At 38.6% G+C, this 27,885-nt stretch overlaps 2 protein-coding genes across 4 annotated transcripts in view; one reads left to right on the top strand and one right to left on the bottom strand.

The window, feature by feature from the left end:
* The window catches only part of SLC2A12 (solute carrier family 2 member 12), a 76,045-nt gene extending 68,365 nt beyond the window's left edge, over positions 1–7,680 (top strand). The window contains exons 5-6 of one of the 3 annotated variants that reach the window (XM_086317955.1): positions 198–313; positions 6,278–7,680. In XM_086317955.1, coding sequence (XP_086174081.1) covers positions 198–313; positions 6,278–6,288 — 127 coding nt within the window. In that variant the 3' untranslated portion in view covers positions 6,289–7,680. Of the gene's footprint in view, positions 1–197; positions 1,547–1,883; positions 4,396–6,277 lie in introns of those variants that run through there. The other 2 variants (XM_086317953.1, XM_086317954.1) reach the window with 2 other exon arrangements.
* The window catches only part of TBPL1 (TATA-box binding protein like 1), a 39,994-nt gene continuing 16,145 nt past the window's right edge, over positions 4,037–27,885 (bottom strand). Inside the window, exons 2-7 of the mRNA XM_086317956.1 lie at positions 11,245–11,423; positions 9,705–9,787; positions 9,482–9,545; positions 7,856–7,959; positions 7,669–7,763; positions 4,037–4,566 (exon numbers count right to left, since the gene is read on the bottom strand). Coding sequence (XP_086174082.1) covers positions 4,487–4,566; positions 7,669–7,763; positions 7,856–7,959; positions 9,482–9,545; positions 9,705–9,787; positions 11,245–11,379 — 561 coding nt within the window. The 5' untranslated portion in view covers positions 11,380–11,423 and the 3' untranslated portion in view covers positions 4,037–4,486. The remainder of the gene's footprint in view (positions 4,567–7,668; positions 7,764–7,855; positions 7,960–9,481; positions 9,546–9,704; positions 9,788–11,244; positions 11,424–27,885) is intronic.

Below are 27,885 nucleotides of genomic sequence, written 5' to 3'. Positions count from 1 at the left end.
CATGAGATCGATCAAAGGTCTGTGGTGCCCAGAATTTCGTGACACATGGAAACTTTGCAATAAACATTGGTCTTTTTTGCACAGCTAAAACATTAAAGCCCCAGGGTGATTTTAAAAAATGATAGCCTGCACATTTTTTCCCCTCAAATACTGTAAATTAAGAATGACATTTTCATTAGTGCCTCTTTCTCTTTCAGGAACTATGTGAAAAACAACATTTGTTTTATGAGTCATCACCGGGAGGAATTAGTGCCAAAACAGCTTCAAAAAAGAAAACCCCAAGAGCAGTTCTTGGAGTCTAAAAAGCTAAGGGGTAAGGGACAGCCAAGGCAGCTTTCTTCAGAGGTCTAATGGCCTCAAAACTCAAGTGTTGATACAGAGAGTACTTACGGTGTCTTCCTATCAATATGTGTTAGCCACGCCTGTGTTTTCTTTTCAGTGTCATAGAGCTAGTTTACAAAGGATACCCTGAAATTATAGTCTTTACTCATTACCCCACCCCCCAAAGGAGCCATGAAAGGTATTTGAGGAACAAGGTCCCAAGTGGTCTCTTTCTTACTCTGAGCAGGACACCAGGATAAAAATAATACCAGCTGGTTCAGTATTTTCCACCTTCTTCACAGAGGAGCCTTTGAAAGATGATGAACTAGTGATGAGAGCAACTTTTATCTTAAGCTTTGTTATGCACAGAGGCCTGTTGCGGCTTTATTATTCAGACACATAAGTTGTCCGAACATAAGCTTGCAGTTCTTTGCCTACCAAGACACTCCCCACACTAGGTCTTGTGTAAAAAAGAACCAAGACACAATACAGACAATTGCACACATGTTCTAGGTTAGGATGGGGTCCTGGTTAGGACTTCAGTGATCATCTCTAATTATAGTTCAACAACTATAAGGATTATCCATCTTATTTTATGAATCATGAACTACAATGTAATTCAAAATACTCTTTTATGAATTTGATGTTAGTATTACCAAGTATTAAAAAAGAAACAACTCTGCAATAGTTGAGAAAGATAAGCATTTTTCTATCCATTAAAAAATATATGAGTAGAAAGGATACTTTCAAAATCGTGGGATCATATTTATTTAGTAGTAGTTGTTAGTAAACATGAGAAAAGGAGTCAGGTCATTAGGTTATTTATCCAAATCTGTAAGTAATTAGGTTTGAGTTACTAAGTTAAGCTTGCACACGTCTCTCTTTGTAAGGCTTTCATGATAACTTAGATCCATAGTTTCCTGCAGTTCTTCACACGCCTCAGGAATATCACTACCTCAAGTTACAGCCTATGGGCTATAATTGATGCTGACTTTCAGATGCTTGAGACATAATAAATGACATCTGGACATTGGGACAATTCCCTCACTATGTTCTTTTCTATGATGAAACAGATCACTGACTGTACCAAAAACTTGGGTTTTCACCCACACAGTAATGGACTGCTCTTTTCTGTACTGCACCAGTTGAATTTTAAGATGTGGGGAGGCATTTTACCAACACATTTTGGTACACTAGAAAATCTACAATAAAAAATCTCAAACCATTTATGCAATAATCCATTAAATGACTTAAGCTATGGGAAACACACACAAAATATATTGAACAACCTAAGTTGAAAAAGAATACAAAAATATGATTACCCTGAAGAAAAGAGAATCCTCAGAGTCAAAAGCCCTTTTCAATTAGCCTGAAATTTTTGTATTGGCCCGTAACAAACTGTCCCAGTTTGATATAAGGAAGTAAGATCTACTGCAGCCCTTTATAATGAAATGGTCAGACTTCAGCCTCTGTAAGCAACAGTAAAACTGTATTATCAGAAACTCAGGAGAATGACTAAAAGCCCTGGTGCTGAAAAACACTATCTACATTAAAATTGGCAGGGGAACTTATGAAGAAAGATCTGCAACCTCCATTCTGCACAGTACATTTCGCACGCAAGTTAGAGCATGCATTGTTCATTTGTTCTGGAAGAAGGGAAAGTATGTTCTGTAGAGGTAATCGATTGAAGAAATTTATTAAGAACCTTCAGTGGAATTATATGCTGACAGTAAAAAAGGTCAAGACAGGTAATTAATCAGTATGATGTTTTTTTCTTTGCCAAGCATCACAGATTGTAAGATACTAACAAAACTGTTAAACTGTGCAAGTTCAAACACTGTATCCATTAGCTATTTCATGGCTTAGCCATGCATTATCAATGGGCAGGAAACTGTTTATAAACTTAGTAGGTTTATCATTAAGTGATTTCAACTTCAGTATCTTAAACATTCTATTTTTCTTTTATTATTCAGAATCTGTAATGAAACAATTCTATTTTCAAGCTAATTTTTACCCAATACAACCCCAACTACAGCATTTTCACTTTCAAAAATAAAAAAGGGGGAATACTTACACTTTTTATGTATATATTTACAGTTTTTATTTATAAAAAAAATGTACAGCACTTGTGAAAAGCCAGAAGACATCAGACACACTCATTTCTTACCAGCTTTAAGTCTAGTGGGTCACACCCATGGCACTTTGCCAGGCGACACGCGAGCAGCAGCCCTGAAACCAGACCAGTCGGATTGTCTTTCTTCCACTTTTCTGAGAAGGCGTTTTGATGAGCTACTGATCCACCTAGTTTTCAAGTCACTCCAATACTGAAAAATCTTAGAGCATTTGGATCTGCATCTTGGCTATATCATCATGTTCCCCTCCAGCCCTCCTTCTCTTTTTCTTTTTCTGTGAACACTGCAGAACAGGAGATCACTTAATTACTGTTAATTAAGTTTAAGTGAAAACTCAAATTTTTCAAACAGTCTGCCCAGAACCTATAATTTTCATTGAATTTTATTCTGTATATATTTTATGAGGCTACCTAAACACAAACGTAAAAAGTGAGAAAGAAGTCTGAAAATCACAATTAAGTCTCTGCCAAGAGAGAAAATATAAAAGTTAGCCCTTGCCTCCAACTTATGAAGAGTCAGAGGAAGGGCAGGGGAAGGTATTGAGAAGACAAAGATAAACATAAAATAATATGCATTGTTCAGTACAGTTTTCAAGATTTTAGAACATGGTCGGGAAAATGTACTAGAATATAGAGGTTAAAGTGTTCCAATTTTTCACAAAGGTTCCAAAACATTTTGGAAATTCAAGGTTTTAGTGGAAGACTATGTTGTATTATTATCTCTGTTAATGTTAACTGAGAACTAATATGATTCTCCACTTAGTTTTATTTCTAGGTAAAATCATTCTTAGTTAATACTCAATTGGTCGAGCACCACTACAGCTTGATACTGTTATTACCATTCCCGGGCTCATGGGTGAGCCAGAGTCACTGGTTCACAAATGCGTATTTCCTGTTAACTTTAAAGGTGCAATCCCATGTATTGAATAGTCACTCTTTAGCTTCATTCAATAAGACACAGCAAGGGGAAAGACTTATCTTGCAAAATGGCTTTCAAGTTCAAGTTGAACTGCAGTATTAATATAGTCACACTGGGGCACTTCTTGTTAAAACAGCACGTTTCAACTTCTGACAAGACTCCTAATATACAGCCTTGAGTATCAACCTCAGATTATTCTTTTCCTATAACCAGAGTTGAGTCTTTCCAGAATAACACAGGTACACATGAGGTACAGCCCACCACAGCTTTTCTTGTATTTACCTTGTAGGTAATAAGAGGTTTCTTTTTTTAAAACTACAACTCTGCAACTTTTAAAAGATGGTTAACATTTTCTACCATGTTAAATTAGCAACATAAAACATTATGCTTAATCTATAAAGTTCTACTCTGGTTCCCTACAATTTATATACAGGTTTTCATTTCTAATCTTCAAGAAAAAAAAAATTCCTATTTGATATTTGGTAACAGAGCATTAAAAGATACTATACACATATGGCATATTTACAAAATACACTTCAAAACGAAGCTGACACACTTTAGCAAAAGTCTAAGCTTGCATAGATTAAAAAAAAGAATTATGAATACAATTTTTGTTAAAATAGAAAAATGGGGAATAAAAGTTATAGAATGGATATGAAGAGAGATCTTTTCCAAACTTTTATTTGTGCACATTCAATTGAAAAAGGTAACTTTTACAGGTTCTTTGGTGCCCATATTCAGCATACAAAAATGTAAAAGACTATTCACAAATAAAACACATTAGCTCAAACTGGAAAAAAATAATGACAACAACAAAACGATCTGCGGTAGTGCACACGGTGACAGCTCTGCTCACGGGGACATGAAAATTACTGCGAAAATAAATAGAAATGTCCTTTTGTAAAAGCAGCAATGTCATGTCTTGTAAACTTCCTTTTTATATTACAGCAAGGTTTGAAATAAAATCCAAAGGGCCTGGAGCTTACACTGTAGCCGTGAAAGAATAAAAGAGTCTATTTCCTCAGTTACTGTTGGTCCGGTTTTCCTTTTGAGTCCAATGTGCAGCAGGTTTTAAAAGGTGCTCAGTTAAGGATTCTAACCAATTAAGTGGTGAATTATAAAATCTCTTTCCTGCTTTCAAACACAAATGGGTAAATCTGTTCCACAGCAGTAGCAACAGCCTTTACATTGGGTCCTGCAACAACACAATGGAGGAAGAGGTGAGAAGAGGCAGAAGAAAACTAGGAAAAGCTGATTTCCCAGAAGTACAAAGAACTGAGTACTTTAGAATATCAGGTTGTTCTTTTAAAAATCTACACTTATATAACTGTACACATAGTAAGAACCAAGAAATACAACTTTTTACGAACAATTAAAGGGAATCAAACATAAAATGATGTTATTCATCTTGGTTTGGGCACCATTGTGAAAATAAAGTATATTAAACACACACACATACAAAGTCACAGAACAAATACGAATTGCTAAAATATGCTCATTAAAGGAAGGGAAAACAAACGGAACTAGACAACTATTAATAATATTATCCTTTTGGTCACTGTAGCCTAGCTTCTGGTTAGGCTACGACTAAAGCTCATCACAGGAGTATCAAGGAACCCAGCAGAAGTAAACAAAGCTGCTACCAGAGTTGGGAAACCAGAGGGCTGTTATAAACTGCACAGTCTGAACATCCCCACAGATTTACCACTATCTGGTATTCACATCTTTATTACTAATCTGGTCATTCACCCTTACAGCTTACATCCCTGGTGGCTCAGTGGAAAAGAGCCAATGCAGGAGATGCTAGTTTGATTCTTGAATTGGGAAGATCCCCTGAGAAGGAAATGGCAACCCACTTCAGTATTCTTGGCTGGGAAATCCCATGGACAGAGGAATTTGGCAGGATACAGTTCATGGGGTCCCAAAGAGTCAGACATGACTTAGTGACTGAACAATAACTGCCAATTAAAAACAAAAAAGCACCAGGGGATGGGTGATGTAATATATTTATTAATCCATACAATGCTAAGAATAACTTTAAAATAAGTAAGCTTTCATCTAAATAGGTAAAAATATATATAGAAAAGAAAGTGAAAAATAGTTTCATAAAATCTATTTTGAATAAACACATGTATTTCCCCCCACTAACATTTACACTTACTTTTTGAAAGATCCTAAAAATGTACATATGCATCCACTGGGAACCCTTTCCTGACTCACCTCAGTCCCTCCAGAGACTAGACCTCTGCCTGTCGGGACCACTCAGAATGTGTCCACTGAACCAACAGATCAGAGGGTATTCCAGATGTTAATATATAATGCATAATAGGTAACCAGGTCAATGGTCTTCAGTTTGCCATTGTGTTAATTATCTATTAACTTAATATACATATTTTACATAAGCATTATTTTATTCCATACTTCTTGTTGTTTTGTCACTAAGTCGTGTCTGACTTTTTTGCAACCCCATGGACTATAGCCCACCAGGCTCTTCAGTGCATGGGATTTCCCAGGTAAGAATACTGGAGTGGGTTGCTATGTCCTTCTCCAGGGAATCTTCCCAACCCAGGGATCAAACCGAGTCTCCTGCTTGACAGGCAGATTCTTTACCACTAAGCCACCAGGGAAGCCCAAGTCTATACTTAGCAAGGACTTTATATATTTTAGAACCTCTGTGAAATCTGAGCTCCAAAGTGTACAAACCCAAAGAAGGAAAGAAAGAGACTTGTTCCCCATGATCCTGGCAAGAGCCTTTAAAAGTCTCCAAGGAAGATGTGAAAACCCAAGGATGAATAAAAACTAAAGCCTTTCTATTGAAGGTTTATAGGTATATTTTCCTTTTAAGGATTAATGAAATAAAAAGAAAATTCAAGGACCTAAAGAAATTTTCCTTAATTTTCCCAAAGGTTGGACCTGACTCCAAAGTACTGTCTGCTGCTGCTGCTAAGTTACTTCAGTCATGTCCGACTCTGTGCGACCCCATAGACGGCAGCCCACCAGGCTCCCCCGTCCCTGGGATTCTCCAGGCAAGAACACTGGAGTGGGTTGCCATTTCCTTCTCCAATGCATGAAAGTGAAAAGTGAAAGTGAAGTTGATCAGTTGTGTCCGACCCCCAGCGACCCCATAGACTGCAGCCCTCCAGGCTCCCCCATCCATGGGATTTTCCAGGCAAGAGTACTGGAGTGGGGTGCCATGAACAATTTATAACCACAATACCATTTAAAAAAAATCACCCTGCATGCTAAATGCTACCCTTTGACATCTATGCCTACTCTTTTGAAATCACCTCTTCCAAATAATTAAAAAGACTTGAAAGATATAACAAAATACACATTACAAATAGATACCAATTATATTTGAATATTCTGCTCATGTAAAACCTCTATGAAGTTCATAAAATAGGCTTCTCTTGAGTATTTTAAATGCAACACATCATAAACTTAAAAACAATGTATAAAAACACATACTAGAATATTCTTAATTCCAAACTGAAAACCCAAATGTCCATGGAACAACAGATTCACACACTGGGTACTAAACAGCAATAAGAATGACTGATCCACAACTATGTGGAACAATACAGATGAATCTACTAAGGTAATGAAGAAGATAAAGACGACAGACATAAAACTGTATACATAAGATTTCAAAGTAGTATATAAAAGCAGGTTAAACTCATCTACTGTGTTTGCCAACAAAGGTCTGTAGAGTCAAAGCTATGGTTTTTCCAATAGTCCTGTACAGATGTGAGAGTTGGATCATATGGAAGGCTGAGTGCTGAAGAATTGATGCTTTTGAACTGTGGTGCTGGAGAAGACTCTTGAGAGTCCCCTGGACAGCAAGGAGATCAAACCAGTCAATCCTAAATGAAATTAATCATGAATATTCATCGGAAGGACTGATGCAGAAGCTGAAGCTCCAATACATTGGCCACCTGATGTGAAGAGCCGACTCATTGGAAAAGACTCTGATGCTGGAAAAGAGTGAAGGCAGGAGAAGAAGGGGGCAACAGAGGATGAGATGGTTGGACGGCATCACTGACTCAATGGACATGAGTTTGCGCTAACTCTGGGAAACGGTGAAGAACAGGGAGCCTGGCACGCTGTAGTCCATGGGGTTGCAAAGAGTCAGACATGACGTAGTAGCTGAACAACAACAACTGTGTTAAAAATGAGGAGACTGGCTCTCTGAGGAGGGCAGAGGGAAAAAGCACACTTTATCTCTATTTTGGTATGAACACCTCCTTATCTCATTCAATCCATAATTGACAAGCTTGGTTTCAATAAAATAAAATACCTGTTACTGTGATACTTCCTGTTGAAAAAATCTGTAATGTAGCTCTTAGCGATTTTATCCGATAGCACACAGCAGGATGAAGCTCAGGTTCGTAACTATACCAAAAGAGCCAAAATTCATATAAATATTTATAGACTGACAAGTAATTTCAAATTTGGTAAGTTACGTTGATTCTTTGAAGACCTACCTGGCATGAGGTCTATTGTTCTTTGTGAATTCTGGCAAACGGATTTCAAACGGCATGTTACACACTGCCAAAACGTTAACAACCTTAAAATCTGTAAATATTACCTTTAGGAGAGAAGTAAAACCAATGAATTATTTTGAAACAAACAAAAAAACCTTACTCATCATGGCAATCTTAATTTTAAATCTTAAATTTTAATCCTTAAAAATAAGAGCAAACAAGATAAATAGAAACATTTCAAGTATGGTTTAATATTTGAAGTTACCAGAGACTCCTTAATGCTGTAATTAAAGCGGGGAGGCGGGGAGCTCAAAAACTTTATTAAAAAATAAACAAAGCCTGAGATAACTGCATGAATAAAATAGTACATCTGGGTCTTCTGAATCTTATTTTAAGACTGTACTTTAAACGGGATATTTAATCTACCGGTGTAAGAGGGAGAACGGTGAGGAAACATTAAAGCAGATTCCTCCAAAAAGAGTCAAAATGGAAAAGCTGTCATTTCAAACTCAAAAAGCAGTGGACACTGAGCTCCAAAGGCCAGAATTTTTCTTATACACAGTAAGGTAGAATCACGTTTCTGCAAATTTAGTTAGATGTTTGCTCTTTTCGGGGGACAGAATGAGGAACAGAGTGACAAAACTATGTCTTTAACTCACTGGGATTTCTCGCAACATCTCTAATGTAAAAGAGGCTCCAAGGCTGAAAATAATGTCCTCTCAATATTAATAACTTTAGCCACTTCTGCCAATGTTTTAATGGTTTTACCCTGTTATCCTTTCAACTGTTCCTAGTAAAACCGCAAATCTGGATGAACTAACTATCCTCTAACTCAGCACAGCCACAAAGCAGTGAGAGAAAGTCAAGAGACGTGCCCAGTGGCCCTGCCATCAGTCTCGGCTCTCTACTGTACTCTTGGCCAGCACCAACACCCCCACACCCCCCAGCACCTCGGGGCCTGCTTAGCACCTTCCACCTCAGGGGAGACTGCAGTCATCAGAGAGAAACTTGACCCCCATCCCCTCCCACCCAAATCCCAAACTGCCTAGGCCCATCTCTTTTGCTTTTACTTACTCATCATTTCTAAGTGACCCAGCGAGTCCAGGATACATATTCACTTTATTCAAAGTTATGCCTCCAGAAATTATATTTTATAAGGCTGACCTGCTAGAGATGGTCACCTTACAAGGCTGAGAGCCTGCTAAGCAGTGTGTACATGTCAACAGGGTCCTGTGGCTCTCGCTCATCATCCTGACACAGCATTCTTGTGATGATCAAACACAGATTGTGTGTGTGCAATGTGTGTGTGAGAGTGTGAATGAGAGAGAGAGAGAGAGAGAGAAGTGAAAAATGTAAGGAGTTGTAAAGCAGTTAATGTATAAGGAAACACGTCTCTTTGGGAAAGCAATTTGTGAAAAAGCCAGGATCCCACACAAACATCCACATGGGCAAAGTCTGCCACTACAGTTTTGAGCTGAAGGACAGAATTACACAACTTAAAAAAAGGTCAATCATAAGAGGGGACTTCTTCAAATCATTAAATAAGATATATATATATATATATATAAAATTTACAGAAATAAATTTTTGGATATCTGCAGCTTGGATAGCTTTTGAAAACATTACCTGAAATCCTAGTTTCTGGAGACTACGGGCTAAACGTCTGGCACCAAATTTAGCTTCTTCTTCACTATGGTTTGAAAGAAAGAAAAAGATTATCAGTTACACAGGAAACAAATTGTACACTGAGGAACACAACACACTGTACATGTGATTTTGTTTTCAAGTCTGGAAAAATATCTTTCCCATGAGGGGCAAATTAAAAAGTAAAAACCCAAGTAACATTTACCTTGTTGCTCCAGTGCAAATAATTTTTCCTGAGGACCAAATTGTAGCTGTAATTCTAGGCTTTCTAAGCTTCATTAATACTTTCTGCAAAAAGAAAAGAAAACCAAAAACCCAACAGCTTGGTTAATTTCCACACATGGTTCTACTCTGTGTGGCCATTTTACGTTTAAATACTACTTCAAGCTTACCCAAGACTGAAATAACTGTTCTCCAAACCACCCACTCTGAAATCAAGAACCACACTGAACATAAAGAACATATTAAGTCAAAAGGACATTTAATTAATAAAAAAATTCAAGGCCTGTATATATCTCTCACTATATACTTGAAATCAATGTACTACAAATACACATTCCAACTTCTCACTCTGCTCACATAACTGGAATTTGCAATTTTCATGGATTCTCGAACATGCCAAATTGTGCATGCCTTAGGACCTTGGCATAGCTGTTACTTTCTTCTGGTATTCTCTTCCTTCAGTGTTCTCACTTCATTCAGGTCTCTCACCAGATGTCATCTCTACAGAGACCTTCCCTGACCATTTCACCAAAACACCCATCCCTTCACCCCTCTGTGACTTCTAACCCTGCTTTTCTCTGCTTCATGGTGCTTATTACTTTCTTCTGTGTCTTACAGCTGATATGCCTATTACATATTCATGACTGATGTGCAAATCTTGAATGCAGGAGGAAGTTTGGAGCTGGAGATGTAATTTTAGATTCCTTAGAAATGAAAGGCACTTAAAGCTATGGATTTGGACTAAATTATCTATAGTGTGAGTGTAAATAGGTCAGGGACTAAGATCCAAGATAACATGTGAATTTAAATTTTCATGGCAACTTTTCATTTATGGCAATATTTAAGAAATGGCCATAATATATAAAAGAGTTAAATGTTTTACTGAATATGAAACAAAAAAAGGAATTGGACATTTCTTCTTAATACTCTTGACATTTTGAGTTCCTCTCTTTCTCTGTCATATATTATTAAACTACAAAGCTAGTAAACCTGGGGAGACCCAATTTATCACAGGCTCAAAATAAAATTTGAGCTAAAATAGATTATAAAATTTCTTACCTAAGTGGCTGAGAAACAGAGTTTTTTCTTCATTTAGTTGTCTTTCACTACCAGCTTGTCCATCGACTCAAGACATAAACCTTCCCAGGAATAATGACTTGTCTGCCATATGGCATGCTCAAATTTCAATGCAGCATTAAGCCTGTCCCTCTCTTTTTAGCAGATTATTTACTTCTTTTTAAAAGTGAAGATGGCATTATTGATGAACATGAAAATCTTTAATTGTGACTCACTGAAATTTTTAATTGAATTCATCTGTACTTCATTTCTAGCCTGAAGAACTAATGCAAATTTACCAAGATATACTGGCATGTAATTTTTAGAGCTTCAGCAGGGCCTTCATACCCATTCTTAATTTTTATAATAAATGTATAAGATATTGTCCTCATTCTTTACTTAGTATGTCATTCACAGCACTATACAATTAGGCTATGTAGCACACATGACAAAAATCAGATACTTACTCCAACATCACGCTTATAAATTACGTTTGCTCCCTCTAAAGCAATCTTCCTTAAGTTCAAATGGCATCTTGTTCTAAAAACACATACTACATTTGTAATTAGAATGTCCAGTGCAACATCACTGTCTGCATCCATTGGGGTAGTTTAAAAACTTGGCTTCCCACCACGAAGATCACATCCTGAGAAATAAAAACAAACAAATAATTGAACTCAAATGTTCTGTTACTGTTAATATTTTCGTCACAAGGAATTGAAAACTAAAATGCAAGAAGTAGATCTCTATTTTTTATTTTTCAAATGTTATTCAAATCACGTCCTTTCTTTTCCCCATGAAAAAGGTCACTTTCTAAAAGATAACGTGTCATAGAAAGTCTTTGAAAACCTGAATCTAACTTTTATTCCTTAAAACCAATCAGTAACTTTTACATGCCAGGAACTTGCCAGACTTAACTCTTGCAACTCGCCTTTACAGGCACCACTTTCCAGGTGTGTCACGGCTACGGTGATTCTCCAAACACACCATGTTCAAGGGCTGGACTCTATGCGGTCCCAATGTCCAACCATTAATGGGACTAAAACCCACCTCATACAACTTGAAAGGGCTATATAAAGAATGACCTACTTTTTCTCTATTCTGGTAGGGCCACTGACTTTCTTAAGTTTTAAGACACAGCAATGTTAATAATAACACTCATTAACAGACTTTTTTCATTTACTAGTCATTCATTCATTAATCACTTACTGAAAACCTCTACACACTGAAGAGACTGGAGAAAAACAGAAATAAGGCAAGGCCTTTCGTCCTGAAGCAGCTCACCGGGCTGTGTACGTACGGGGAATCTCTAACAAACAACTGCTCAGCACAATACCACTTTTACCAAGATCCCAACCTTACAGAATGCACATCTTTTCAAAACAATGCCAGGATCATTTCCAAAAGCAAACGAAAATGAGCCCTAGTTTTTACTAAGTACACGATCTAAGTCCGGCTAAAATATTTTCTCTTTGAGTATCCACATCTTAAAAAATAAACAATGGTAATTCAGTTGACCTATCCCACAAAGAGAAAAACCAGAAAATGGTAACAATGCTATTATAATTATCTTTATAATTCCTTGAAGCACAATATGAAAAAGAACTAGTATTCTTTATAAGGATTCAAATTATTATATGACTAAAAAATGAAGCCAAGAGTCCAAATTTAAAAAAAAAATTCTACCTTGTTTTTCTGCCTTTTAGTTTCTGGTAGGACACAATGAGAAGTCAGGTGGAGACTTTTAGCATCTCTGCAGGATCCTACAGCATTGAACTCTGTGTATCATTTGAACCCCAACTTCATTCTATTTTCTTTCTTCTATTTAGTTCAGTCTACCTATCTTTTTGTTTTTCTGTTCTTTGTGCTTGAGCAACCTCAAATGATTCTTGGGTACAAGAGGCGGGGACAGGGGTGGCAGTGGCATCTGAGGGATAGATACATAGGTGGACAGATTAATAAACAGAGGACGGAAGCAGTTATAAGTGGCGATCTTTAAGTGCACACTCAACGTTCGACTCACCACTGACTATTCGGAGGACACGGGCCAATTATACCATCTATCTGTGTCTTGGTTTTCTCACCTATGCCATGAAATGGACAGTGCCTAACAGATAGTGCCATGGGAATTACATAAAATGTATGAAAAGTACTTAACACATAACACATATACTTGGAAAATAGTAACACAAAAAATAACAGTGATTAGGGGTAAAAGTTTAAGTCCAAGTCCACAGGTAGAGCAGAAGTTTCTTAGCCGTCACTTTGCATGATTATATCATAACCCAGATATTGCTCCACTTGCTACTTTCCTATTAGAACTCTGAAATAACTGTGAGGCAGAAGCTCCTGACTGCTCACCCCAACACCCATTTCACCCCTCCTTCACAATGAACAGAACCCAGATGTCTAGCTGGATACATTGTGGCAGGAAAAAAAAAATTCTATACATTTTAGCCTCCCTGGCAACAGACATTCCCCAAGAGGACACAAGCGCTGCACTGTCAAAGAAACGTAAAACACTATGGCTTCATGACTTTTGAGAAGCCTGCTCAGAGGGACCGAATTAACCAGAAGACCCTTTTGCCTTTCTGCTCTTCTTCATTCTTGCTGGATGGAGTCTGGATGTGAGGGCTGGAGTTCAAGAAGCCATTCGGGATCATGAGATGGGCACAGAAGAACAGTAAGAGAAGGAGCCTGTGACCCTGATACTGTGAAACTCCTTGTCACCCCCATCATTTTCTAATTCTAGACTTTATGAATGTGTGGGGGAAATCAATTTCTATTTTAAGCCCTCCTGGTGGACTTTAGCTATATGCAGCCAAATCTAATCCTGACTGATACACATCCCATGATAAGAGGCCACAAAAAGCATGACTTAAAAGAGAAATTACATATTAAGGAACTATGTTGAATTTACCACCTCACACAGACTTTTTACATCAAACAGGCTAAAACAAATGATTCAGATCTCCTACTCTGAGTATTAACTGCTGAACTGTCTGGAAAGACTACAAGGATAACATACAAGGTAAAAATAAGTCAAGAAAGAAGGGGGAATGCAAACTTTGAGAATGCAAAGAAGCCTTGAAATTAATCAAAATTTGATGATAGTTTCCATACATTAGCAACTTAAAATCTAAAAATAAAGTCATGGGCATAGATAAGTTAGGAAGTATTCATATTTTAGATAAGCATCCTAGCAAACGTCTCAGAAGATATATCATTGATTTAAGAGGTTTTAAATCAAGAGTAAAATATGAGAAAGTCATTACTAAGGAAAACAAAGAGGCAGGAATACTACATGAAAACTCCAGATTTTTAAAGCAGTACTAAAAAAAGAGATGCATTTGCAAACAGTTTATCTATCTTGTAAAACAAGAGTAGTACTGAGTATTAAAAAGATTCACTTCTTACAGCTAAGCACTTCATATCACTTTTAAGTAGGATAATTCAAATGGCAATCTAGTGAGAGAGACAAATCTCAATTTCTACAGAGCATCTGACAGCCTATCATAGTCCTTCCAATTCTGAATGAAGCTAAATCATTTATCAATGTGTGAAAAACTCTACCTGAGTAAACTTAACTCTCAGCATTAAAGAGGAATGAATTGATTACCTCTAAAATTAGTTCAGAAGGCTTACATTATTCCTAAAACATACACATAACTTTATTAATTAATTTAAATCACTGCAGATGGTGACTGCAGCCATGAAATTAAAAGACGCTTGCTCCTTGGAAGAAAACTATGACAAACTTAGACAGCATATTAAAAAGCAGAGACATCACTTTGCCTACAAAGCTCTATAAAGTCAAAGCTATGGTTTTTCCAGTAGTTATGTATGGATGTGAGAGTTGGACTATAAAGAAAGCTGAGCACTGAAGAACTGATGCTTTTAAACTGTGGTGTTGGAGAAGACTGTTGAGAGTCCCTTGGACTACAAGGAGATCCAACCAGTCCATCCTAAAGGAGATCAGTCCTGAGTGTTCACTGGAAGGACTGATGTTGAAGCTGAAACTCCAATACTTTGGCCACCTGAAGTGAAGAACTGACACACTGGAAAAGACCCTGATGCTGGGAAAGACTGAAGGCAGGAGGAGAAGGGGACGACAGAGGATGAGATGGTTGGATGGCATCACTGACTTGATGGACACGAGTTTGAGTAAGCTCCAGGAATTGGTGATGGACAGGGAAGCCTGGTGTGCTGTAGTCCATGGGGTTGCAAAGAGTTGAACATGACTGAGCAACTGAACTGAACTTAGTTTTTAATTGAAGGATAACTGCTTTACAGAATTTTGTTGTTTTCTGTTAAACCTCAACATGAATCAGCCATAGGTATACGTATGTCCCCTTCCTCATGAACCTCCCTCCCATCTCCCTCCCCACCCCACCCCTCTAGGTTGATATAGAGCTCCTGTTTGAGTTCCCTGAGACATATAGCAAATTCCCATTGGCTATCTATTTTACATATTATAATGTAGTTTCCATGTTACTCTCTCCATACATCTCACCCTCTCCTCTCCTCTCCTCTCCCCATGTCCATAAGTCAGTTCTCTATGTCTGTTTCCCCACTGCTGCCCTGAAAATAAATTCTTTGGTACCATCTTTCTAGATTCCGTATATATGCATTAGTATACGATATTTATCTTTCTCTTTCTGATTCCGTATAATAGGCTCTAGGTTCATCCACCTCATTGGAACTGATTCAACGGTGTTCTTTTTTATGGCTGAGTAATATTCCATTCCAAAAACAATACCCAGCTGTGGATGTGACTGGTGATAGAAGCAAGGTCTGATGCTATTAAGAGCAATATTGCATAGGAACCTGGAATGTCAGGTCCATGAATCAGGGCAAAATGGAAGTGGTCAAACAAGAGATGGCAAGAGTGAATGTTGACATTCTAGGAATCAGCGAACTAAAATGGACTGGAATGGGTGAATTTAACTCAGATGACCATTATATCTACTACTGTGGGCAAGAATCCCTCAGAAGAAATGGAGTAGCCATCATGGTCAACAAAAGAGTCCGAAATGCAGTACTTGGATGCAATCTCAAAAACGACAGAATGATCTCTGTTCATTTCCAAGGCAAACCATTCAATATCACAGTAATCCAAGTCTATGCCCCAACTAGTAACGCTAAACAAGCTGAAGTTGAACGGTTCTATGAAGACCTACAAGACCTTTTAGAACTAACACCCAAAAAAGATGTCCTTTTCATTATAGGGGACTGGAATGCAAAAGTAGGAAGTCAAGAAACACCTGGAGTAACAAGCAAATTTGGCCTTGGAATACGGAATGAAGAAGGGCAAAGACTAATAGAGTTTTGCCAAGAAAATGCACTGGTCATAGCAAACACTCTCTTCCAACAACACAAGAGAAGACTCTACACATGGACATCACCAGATGGTCAACACCAATATCAGATTGATTATATTCTTTGCAGCCAAAGATGGAGAAGCTCTATACAGTCAACAAAAACAAGACCAGGAGCTGACTGTGGCTCAGACCATGAACTCCTTATTGCCAAATTCAGACTGAAATTGAAGAAAGTAGGGAAAACCACTAGACCATTCAGGTATGACCTAAATCAAATCCCTTATGATTATACAGTGGAAGTGAGAAATAGATTTAAGGGCCTAGATCTGATAGAGTGCCTGATGAGGTTCGTGATATTGTACAGCAGACAGGGATCAAGACCATCCCCATGGAAAAGAAATGCAAAAAAGCAAAATGGCTCTCTGGGGAGGCCTTACAAATAGCTGTGAAAAGAAGAGAAGCGAAAAGCAAAGGAGAAAAGGAAAGATACAAGCATCTGAATGCAGAGTTCCAAAGAATAGCAATAAGAGATAAGAAAGCATTCCTCAGCAATCAATGCAAAGAAATAGAGGAAAACAACAGAATAGGAAAGACTAGAGATCTCTTCAAGAAAATTAGAGATACCAAGGGAACATTTCATGCAAAGATGGGCTCGATAAAGGACAGAAATGGTATGGACCTAACAGAAGTAGAAGATATTAAGAAGAGGTGGCAAGAATACACAGAACTGTACAAAAAAGATCTTCACGACCCAGATAATCATGATGCTGTGATCACTCACCTAGAGCCAGACATCCTGGAATGTTAAGTCAAGTGGGCCTTAGAAAGCATCACTACAAACAAAGCTAGTGGAGGTGACGGGATTCCAGTTGAACTGTTTCAAATCCTGAAAGATGATGCTGTGAAAATGCTGCACTCAATATGCCAGCAAATTTGGAAAACTCAGCAGTGGCCACAGGACTGGAAAAGGTCAGTTTTCATTCCCATCCGAAAGAAAGGCAATGCCAAAGAATGCTCAAACTACTGCACAATTGCACTCACCTCACACGCTAGTAAAGTAATGCTCAAAATTCTCCAAGCCAGGCTTCAGCAATATGTGAACTGTGAACTTCCTGATGTTCAAGCTGGTTTTAGAAAAGGCAGAGGAACCAGAGATCAAATTGCCAACATCCGCTGGATCATTGAAAAAGCAAGAGAGTTCCAGAAAAAACATCTATTTCTGCTTTATTGACTATGCCAAAGCCTTTGACTGTGTGGATCACAATAAACTGTGGAAAATTCTGAAAGAGATGGGAATGCCAGACCACCTGACCTGCCTCTTGAGAAATCTGTATTCAGGTCAGGAAGCAACAGTTAGAACTGGACACGGACCAACAGACTGGTTCCAAATAGGAAAAGGAGTACGTCAAGGCTGTATATTGTCACCCTGCTTATTTAACTTCTATGCAGAGTACATCATGAGGAACATTGGACTGGAAGAAACATAAGCTGGAATCAAGATTGCTGGGAGAAATATCAATAATCTCAGATATGCAGGTGACACCACCCTTATGGCAGAAAGTGAAGAGGAACTCAAAAGCCTCTTGATGAAAGTGAAAGTGGAGAGTGAAAAAGTTGGCTTAAAGCTCAACTTTCAGAAAACGAAGATCATGGCATCCGGTCCCATCACTTCTTGGGAAACAGATGTGGAAACAGTGGAAACAGTGTCAGACTTTATTTTTTGGGGCTCCAAAATCACTGCAGATGGTGACTGCAGCCATGAAATTAAAAGCCGCTTACTCCTTGGAAGGAAAGTTATGACCAACCTGGATAGCATATTCAAAAGCAGGGACATTACTTTGCCAACAAAGGTCCATCTAGTCAAGGCTATGGTTTTTCCTGTGGTCATGTATGGATGTGAGAGTTGGATTGTGAAGAAGGCTGAGCGCCGAAGAATTGATGCTTTTGAACTGTGGTGTTGGAGAAGACTCTTTAGAGTCCCTTGGACTGCAAGGAGATCCAACTAGTCCATTCTGAAGCAGATCAGCCCTGGTATTTCTTTGGAAGGAATAATGCTGAAGCTGAAACTCCAGTACTTTGGCCACTTCATATGAAGAGTTGACTCATTGGAAAAGACTCTGATGCTGGGAGGGATTAGGGGCAGGAGGGGAAGGGGACGACAGAGGATGAGATGGCTGGATGGCATCACTGACTCGATGGACGTGAGTCTGAGTGAACTCTGGGAATTGGTGATGGACAGGAAGGCCTGGCGTGCTGCGATTCATGGGGTCGCAAAGAGTCGGATACGACTGAGCGACTGAACTGAACTGAATATTCCATTGTGTATATGTACCACAACTTCTTTATCCACTCATCTGTTGATTGACATCTAGGTTGCTTCCATGTTCTAGCTATTGTAAACAGTGCTGCAAGGAACATTGAGGTCATGTGTCTTTTTCAATTTTGGTTTCCTCAGGGTATATGCTTAGGAGTGGGATTGTTGGGTCATATGGTAGCAGGGCAGGGGGCACTGAATGCAGCAGAGCATGCAGGGGACCTTTGAAGGAAGTTGCTATTATCTTCATTACCTTCACCATAGTTTGCCTTCAGGTCAAAAAAGAGCCAGAGAACACTGCCTCCCTCATCAACAGAAAACTGGATTAAAGATTTACTGATCATGGCCCTGCCCATCAGAGCAAGACCCAGTTTCCCCCTGTCAGTCTCTCCCATCAGGAAGCTTCCATAAGCCTCATTATCCATCAGAGGGCAGACAGAATGAAAATCACAATCACAGAAAACTAATCAAACTGATCACATGGACCACAGGCTTGTCTAATTCAATGAAACCATGAGCCATGCCACGCAGGGCCACCCAAGATGGATGGGTCATGCTGGAGAGTTCTGACAAAATGTGATCCACTGCAGAAGGGAATGGCAAACCGCTTCAGTATTCTTGCCTTGAGAACCCCATGAACAGTATGAAAAGGCAAAGTGATAGGACACTGAAAGAGGAACTCCCCAGGTTGGTAGGTGCCCAAATTGCTACAGGAGATCAGTGGAGAAATAACTCCAGAAAGAATGAAGAGACAGAGCTAAAGCAAAAACAACACCCAGTTGTCGATGTGACTGGTGATGGAAGTAAAGTCCAATGCTGCAAAAAACAATACTGCATAGGAACCTGGAATGTTAGGTCCACGAATCAAGACAAATTGGAAGTGGTGAAACAGGAGATGGAAAGAGTGAACATCGACATTTTAGGAATCAGTGAACTAAAATGGACTGGAATGGGTGAATTTAACTCAGATGATCATTATATCTACTACTGTGGGCAAGAATCCCTTAGAAGAGATGGAGTAGCCATCATAGTTAACAAAAAAAATTCCAAAATGCAGTTCTTTGGTGCAATCTCAAAAATGACGGAATGATCTCTGTTCGTTTCCAAGGCAAACCATTCAATATCACAGTAATCCAAGTCTAGGCTCCAACCAGTAATGCTGAAGAAGCTGAAGTTGAATGGTTCTATGAAGACCTACAAGACCTTCTAGAACTAACACCAAAAAAGGATGTCTTCTTCATCATAGGGGACTGGAATGCAAAATTAGGAAGTCAAGAAACACCTAGAGTAACAGGCAAATTTGGCCTTGGAGTACAGAATGAAGCAGGGCAAAGGCTAACAGAGTTTTCCCAAGAGAAACCACTGGCCATAGCAAACACCCACTTCCAATAACACAAGAAAAGCCTCTATGCATGGACATCACCAGATGATCAATATCAAAATCATACTGACTATATTCTTTGCAGCCAAAGATGATACAGTCCGCAAAAATAAGACTGGGAGCTGACTGTGGCTCAGATCATGAACTCCTTATTGCCAAATTCCAACTTAAATTGAAGAAAGTAGGGAAACCACTGGACCATTCAGGTATGACTTAAATCAAATCCCTTACAATTATACAGTGGAAGTGACAAATAGATTCAAGGGATTAGATCTGCTAGACAGAGTGCCTGAAGAACTATGGACGGAGGTTGGTGATACTGTACAGGAGGCAGTGATCAAGACCATGCCCAAGAAAAAGAAATGCAAGAAGGCAAAATGGCTGTTTAAAGAGGCCTTACAAATTGCTGAGAAAAGAAGAGAAGCTAAAGGCAAAGGAGAAAATGAAAGATATAGCCATTTGAATGCAGAGTTCCAAAGAATAGCAAGGAGAGATAAGAAAGTCTTCCTCAGTGATCAATCCAAAGAAATAGAGGAAAACAATCGAATGGGAAAGACTAGAGATCTCTTCAAGAAAATCAGAGATACCAAGGGAAGATTTCATGCAAAGATGGGCTCGATAAAGAACAGAAATGGTATAGGCCTAACAGAAGCAGAAGATGTTAAGAAGAGGTGATAAGAATACACAGAAGAACTGTACAAAAAAGATTTTCATGACCCAGATAACCACAATGGTGTGATCACTCATCTAGAGCCAGACATCTTGGAATATGAAGTCAGGTGGACCTTAGGAAGCATTACTACGAACAAAGCTAGTGGAGGTGATGGAATTTCAGCTAAGCTATTTCAAATCCTAAAAGATGATGCTGGGAAAGTGCTGCAGTCAATATGCCAGTAAATTTGGAAAACTCAGCAGTGGCCACAGCACTGGAAAAGGTCAGTTTTTATTCCAATCCCAAAGAAAGGCAATGCCAAAGAATGCTCAAACTACTGCACAATTGCACTCATCTTACACGCTAGCAAAGTAATGCTCAAAATCTTCCAAGCCAGGCTTCAACAGTATGTGAATCTTGAACTTCCAGATGTTCAGATTCTAGATTTAAAAGAGGCAGAGGAACCAGAGATCAAATTGCCAACATCCGCTGGACCACATATAAAGTAAGAGAGTTCTAGAAAAATATCTACTTCTGCTTTATTGACTACACCAAAGCCTTTGACTGTGTGGATCACAATAAACTGTGGAAAATGCTTAAAGAGATTGGAATACCAGATCACCTTACCTGCCTCCTGAAAAATCTGTATGCAGGTCAAGAAGCAACAGTTAGAACTGGACATGGGACAACAGACTGGTTCCAAATTGGGAAAGGAGTACATCAGGCTGTATATTGTCACCCTGCTTATTTAACTTATATGCAGAGTACATCATGTGAAATGCCAGGCTGGATGAAGCACAAGCTGGAATCAAGACTGCCGGGAGAAATACCAGTAACTTCAGATATGCAGATGAAACCACCCATGGCAGAAAGCAAAGAACTAAAGAGCTTTTTGATGAAAGTGAAAGAGGAGAGTGAGAAAGTTAGCTTAAAACTCAACATTCAGCAAACTAAGATCATGGCATTTCGTCCCATTCAGTCAGTTCAGTTCAGTTCAGTCGCTCAGTCGTGTCTGACTCTTTGAGACCCCATGAATCGCAGCATGCCAGGCCTCCCTGTCCATCACCAACTCCCGGAGTTCACTCAGACTCACGTCCATCGAGTCAGTGATGCCATCCAGCCATCTCATCCTCTGTCGTCCCCTTCTCCTCCTGCCCCCAATCCCTCCCAGCATCAGAGTCTTTTCCAATGAGTCAACTCTTCGCATGAGGTGGCCAAAGTTCTGGAGTTTCAGCTTCCATTACTTCATGGCGATTAGATGAGGAAACAATGGAAAGAAACAGTGAGTGACTTTATTTTTTGGGGCTCCAAAATCACTGCAGATGAAAAAGCCATGAAATTCAAAGACGCTTGCTCCTTGGAAGAAAAGCTATGACAAACCTAGACAGCATGTTAAAAAGCAGAAACATTACTTTGCCAAAAAGGTCCATCTAGTCAATGCTCTGGTTTTTCCAGTAGTCATGTATGGATGTGAGAGCTGGACTATAAAGAAATGAACTGTGGTGTTGGAGAAGACTCTGGAGAGTCCTTGGGACCACAAGGAGATCAAACCAGTCAATCCTAAAGAAAATCAGTCCTGAATATTCACTGGAAGGACTGATGCTGAAGCTGAAGCCCCACTACTTTGGCTACCTGATGCAAAGAGCTGACTCACTGGAAAAGACCCTGATGCTGGGAAAGACTGAAGGTAGGAGGAGAAGGGGATGACAGAGGAGGAGACCGTTGGATGGCACCACGGACTTGATTGACATGGTTTTGAGTATGCTCTGGGAGTTGGTGATGGACAGGGAATCCTGGGTGCTGCAGTCCATGGGGTCACAGAGTTGGACATGACTGAGTGACTGAACTGAACTGAACTCATGGTGGTTTCTGCCTTATGGCAGAAAGTGAAGAATAATTAAAGAGCCTCTTGATGAAAGTGAAAGTGGAGAGTGAAAAAGCTGGCTTAAAACTCAACATTCAGAAAACAAAGATCATGGCATCCAGTCCCATCACTTCATGGCAAATAGATGGGGAAACAATGGAAACAGTGACAGACTTTATTTTCATGGGCTCCAAAATCACTGCAGATAATGACTGCAGCCATGAAATTCAGACGCTTGCTCCTTAAAAGAAAAGCTATGACAAATCTAGACAGCACATTAAAAAGCAGGGACATTATTTTGCCAACAAAAGTCCATCTAGTCAAGGCTATGGTTTTTCCAGTAGTCATGTATGGATGTGAGAGCTGAACCATAAAGAAAACTGAGTGCTGAAGAATTGATGCTTTTGAACTGTGGTGTTGGAGAAGACACTTTCGAGTCCCTTGGACTGCAAGGAGATCCAACCAGTCCATTCTGAAGGAGATCAGCCCTGGGATTTCTTTGGAAGGAATGATGCTGAAGCTGAAACTCCAGTACTTTGGCCACCTCATGCGAAGAGTTGACTCATTGGAAAAGACTCTGATGCTGGGAGGGATTGGGAGCAGGAGGAGAAGGGGACGACAGAGGATGAGATGGCTGGATGGCATCACTGACTCGATGGATGTGAGTCTCAGTGAACTCCGAGAGTTGGTGATGGACAGGGAGGCCTGGCGTGCTGCGATTCATGGGGTCGCAAAGAGTCAGACACGACTGAGCGACTGAACTGAACTGAAATGAATAATGAGTGATATTTAGCATCTTTTCATGTGTTTGTTGGCCATCTGTATGTCTTCTTTGGAGAAATGTCTGTTAGGTCTTTTTCCCACTTTTTGATCGGGTTGTTTGTTTTTCTGATATTGAGTTGTATGAGCTGCTTGTATATTTTGTAAGTTAATCCTTTGTCAGTTGTTTCATTTGCTCTTATTTTCTCGCATTCTGAAGGCTGTCTTTTCACCTTGCTTATCGTCTCCTTTGCTGTGCAAAAGCTTTTAAGTTTAATCAGGTCCCACTTGTTTACTTTAAAACATACCCATAACTTTTAAAACACAGTTTAAACACACACATACACAGCTACAACTATAAAAAAGATGGGGAGAATTAACTGAACTGAACTGAGGGGAGAAATAGACCAAATTGCTTGTAACTATGGTACCTATAGTTCCCTATGGTACCTTGAAGTTCCCTGATAGTTCCCACAGTAAAGCGTCTGCCTACAATGTGGGAGACCTGGGTTTGATCCCTGGGTCAGGAAGATCCTCTGGAGAAGGAGATGGCACCCCACTCCAGTACTCTTGCCTAGAAAATCCCATGGACAGAGGAGCCTGGTAGGCTACAGTCCATGGGGTTGCAAAGAGTCAGACATGACTGAGCAACTTCACTTTTCATGGTACCTATAGTTAAACATCTATTTCACTTATTATATTCTGAAGGTTAAAGACTACATCTTAAACTCACATTCATGACTTGGCACCATATCTCATACATTGAAAATGTTCTATTACTATTTCGTGAATAAATGCTACAAAATCCAACAGTTCAATCTTCAGGTTAAATTAAAATTCTCATTAGCTAGAATCCCAAACTACTATTTTTTTTAATATTGGGTATGGAAAAAAAAAAAAGCAAAACTAAAAGCTCCTGAAGAAAGTGCTTCAGGTCAAGTCCAGCCTGCTTTAAAGTCAAAATGGAACCATCAATTTGAAGCAAAATGAATCCAAAACAGAGTGAGTGCCACTAGTCTACTAAATCTCAGAATTGAGGTAAACTAAACATAATAGTGTTTACTTGATGATAATACATTATTATTAAAGAAAAACAACATGTAACAGAAAGAAAAAAAGAAACTAAAAGCAAGCCTGAAACTTCAGTTCCAAAGCCACTCATTCTCATTTAAATGAAGAAGAGCAAAGAGTCTTTTTCTTCCCTACATGCCCCTTAATATCCATGAAAATGCATATGCAGTGTTCTTTACTATATTTCATGATGGCTTACACATTTAAAACTTTTAAACTTGTTTGCATGCATCCAAGGGAAATAGGTCTCAGCAAATCCACAAAAAAGAACACCATTTTAAAGTGGCATTTAAATTTACAAAGCTGTTAAGCCTGCTAACACTATAGCACAAAATACTTAAGACAACATAAATGACAAAAACAAACATCTATGTTCCTACCACCCAGCTTAAAAAATATAATTTACAATACAATGGATGTCTCCCCTCCTGCTCTTCTCCTAGATAAGGTCCTCAATTCCTTTCTCTGGAGAAAACTCTATTCTCACGGAACTGTTTTATCATTCTCATATATTCCTCTTAAGGTTATGACATACACACTGTATCCTTGGACCCAATAAATCATTAAAAAAATACATTAATGGATTTGGCTTGCTAATACTTCATTTTGGATTAATACATCTATTTTTGTAAGCAGAATTTACCTATAATCCTTTCTTGGACTTTATCTGGTTTGAGTATCATTCATGGTGATACCACACTTACTAGACAAGTTAGGTTGCTTTCTTCTTTAAAAAAAAAAAAATCTCTGGAAGACAGTTTTAGAAGACCTTATTTGAAAACTATCTTGACCTGTTTCTTGGTTCCTTTTTTTAAAAGGTTAATTCAATTTAAGAGTTTTAAGACATTTGATATCTTCTATTTCTTCCTTGATCAGTTTTCCCAAATTAAATTTTCTTGGGAAATTTTCCAGTTCTTCTAAAATTTAACATTTTATGGCATATAATTTTTCGTGGTTTTCCTACAAATTTTAAAAACTCAACTTCAGTATACTTATCTCTTCATCATAGTATCATTTATCCCTGATTTTTTTTTCTATCATCAATCTTGCTGAAAAGTTTTTCTATTTTTTGTTTGTTCAAAGGACAAACTATTGGTAGTTCGATCCTCTTTATTAAATTTTTTTTTTTCCTTGTGTTCTTCCTTCTACAGATCTACTCTTTTCTTGATTTCTTATATTGGAAAGTAAGCTGGATGCTTAATATGTCAGTTTTGAACTTTTTCTCTTTTCTTGTATGAGCATTTACAGGAGTGATAACCAAATGCATTCAGTATTTCTGAAGTTGGATATATAATGTTTTCACTATCCCTTGATTCTAACAATAGTTGCATTTCCATTATTATTTTTCTTAAGACTACTTATTTATTAATTATTTATCTTTAGACATACATAGCTTTAAAATCACTAGCAATGAGGAAGTGCTAACTTAAAAGAATGAGATACCACTACTCATACTGGTAAACATCAAACATTGCTGATGAATGCATCTTGAGAAATTATTCAACTGAGCAAAGTATAAATAAAGATGATATACTGCAATTCTGTTAATAGCAGAAACCTACGTGCCAATGCAGAAGGGGTTGGTTAAATAAAGTATAGCCCAGTCTAATAAAACAGACTACTAAACTGACTTTACAAATTATAACTACATGGATATAGACAGAGGTTCATAATGTGAAAACAAACATACATTTGATAGAGTTCATTTTGGTTTATATATCTACGTATGTACTAAAAATGCCAAAATGTTCACAATTATTCTATTCAGAGAACTGGCAACAGGGTGACTTTGGTAATTTCCCCACTGTCCAAAGCCTAATAGTAAGACGTGATTTAACAAGGCGTTTTGTCCTGTTTCTCAAGTAAATGCCAAATATGAGTTTGTCAAGTATTTCCTTCTAATAAAAAGCAAAGTTGAAAGTTGAAGCTGTCCTACTTCAGGAAATAACATATTTCTAGCATTGTATTAAGATACACTACTGAGTTGAAGCAGATTTTTATGGACAAGTTAGGTCCTCCTGGTGGTATTCCAACCACAACCTTAAAGCATCAACTGGAAAACATCGCCACCTCCTGGTTTTTAAGACAAATTACATCCAACACTGCTACATTTAAAATTTCCCACTGGAGGAAAGAAGGAAATGGCAACCCACTAGTCAGTGTTCTTGTCTGGGAAATGGCATAGACATGAAGGAGCCTGGTGGGCTGCTACAGTCCATGGGGTCACAAACGAGTCGGACAGGACTTAGCAACTGAGCACACTAGGAAAGATATTTTAAACTAAAAGGGCACAATAAGCATTGTTATGAAAACAAAGCAAAAATAGCCCTAAAATCTAACCAAAAGCCAAAAGAATAAAGTAAAATAAAACTGAGAATACAGAACAGTAGATTCTGGCTACTTTTAAGTGTACTTAAGTTGGATCTGAGGATACAGCGAGTGGGTCCTCTAAGGTTTAACCACAGAACTACTCTCCATGATTTGAGAAATGGCAGACAGAGGCAGACTGGACACAGTCCAGCTGCAAACACAGCGTGAGCCCAGGTGGTGTCCTGGGGGTCGTTCTTTTCTACAAACAAGACACGCCACCCAAACTAACTGCATATTCTTTATAAAGTTCCCAAAATAGCAGTTTAGGAAAGAGATATTTTGTGTTCCTGATTCCAACAGATTACTCAACCATCTCTCAATACACACCTGTGACCGAGATGGAGAAAGGCTAATATTCTGCCTGTTACAAAGAGGGTCTTCTTTCACATAGATTTAATATTAATAGTACACCATAAACCTTATAAAACAGGGTGCTGACCTAGTGTTCACATTTAGGTATGTGACACTGGGTAAGTTACCTAACCTCTGTCTTAAGTCCTAATTTTCTTTTCTCTTCTCACCCATCTTATCTCCCAGGGTGTTTTTAAGAAGTAAGGACTAATTATCTGTGTCAAGTACACAGCATACTGTGTGTATTCACTAAATGGTAACTATTGCCATTTAATGGATTCACAGGTAGAATATTGAAACCAGATGGTATTAATGAACTGACACAAAACTTGAGAACAATCATAGTGATAGAAAAAAACAAACAAACAGACCATAATAGGTTAGGCAGGGGTCAGTAACATAACAACCCGTGGGCCAGGCCCTGATTTTTTTTTTTTAAATCTTACTGAAACAGTCATGCTCATGTGTTTACTTAATGACTATGTGGTAGAGCCGAGCAGTTGTTAAAGCGAAAGTGAAAGGCACTCAGTGGTGTCTGAATCTTTGCTACCCCATGGACTATACAGTCCATGGAATTCTCCGGGCCAGAATACTGAAGTGGGTAGCCTTTCCCTTCTCCAAGGGATCTTCCCAACCCAGGGATCAAACCCAGGTCTCCTGCATTGCAGGCGGATTCTTTACCAGCTGAGCCACAAGGGAAGCCCTAGCAGTTGTGACAAAGACCAAAAGACCCACAAGCCTAAAGTAGTTACTATATGGTCCTCTAAGAAAAAGTTTGCAGATCCCCGGGCTAGTGCAATGGGGCAGTATCAATAAAATGACATCTAATGTAAATAAAGTTTACATTTTTATTAAGATGAACAAAATATCTGTATACCATGGTCCCTGATTGGCTCCTGGTTTGAACAAAACAGGTGTTAAAATCTGAATACGATAGATAATTTGAGTATATTAGATAGTATTAGGGAACTGCTATTAATTTTGCTAGGCCAAATAATAGAGTGGTCATACAGACGATTATGCTT

The sequence above is a fragment of the Bos grunniens genome, chromosome 9, assembly GCF_055505025.1.
Source record: "Bos grunniens cultivar Pamir isolate PY7600 chromosome 9, Bosgru_T2T1.0, whole genome shotgun sequence".
NCBI lineage: Eukaryota > Metazoa > Chordata > Mammalia > Artiodactyla > Bovidae > Bos > Bos grunniens.
This window is presented reverse-complemented; position numbering and strand designations above follow the sequence as displayed.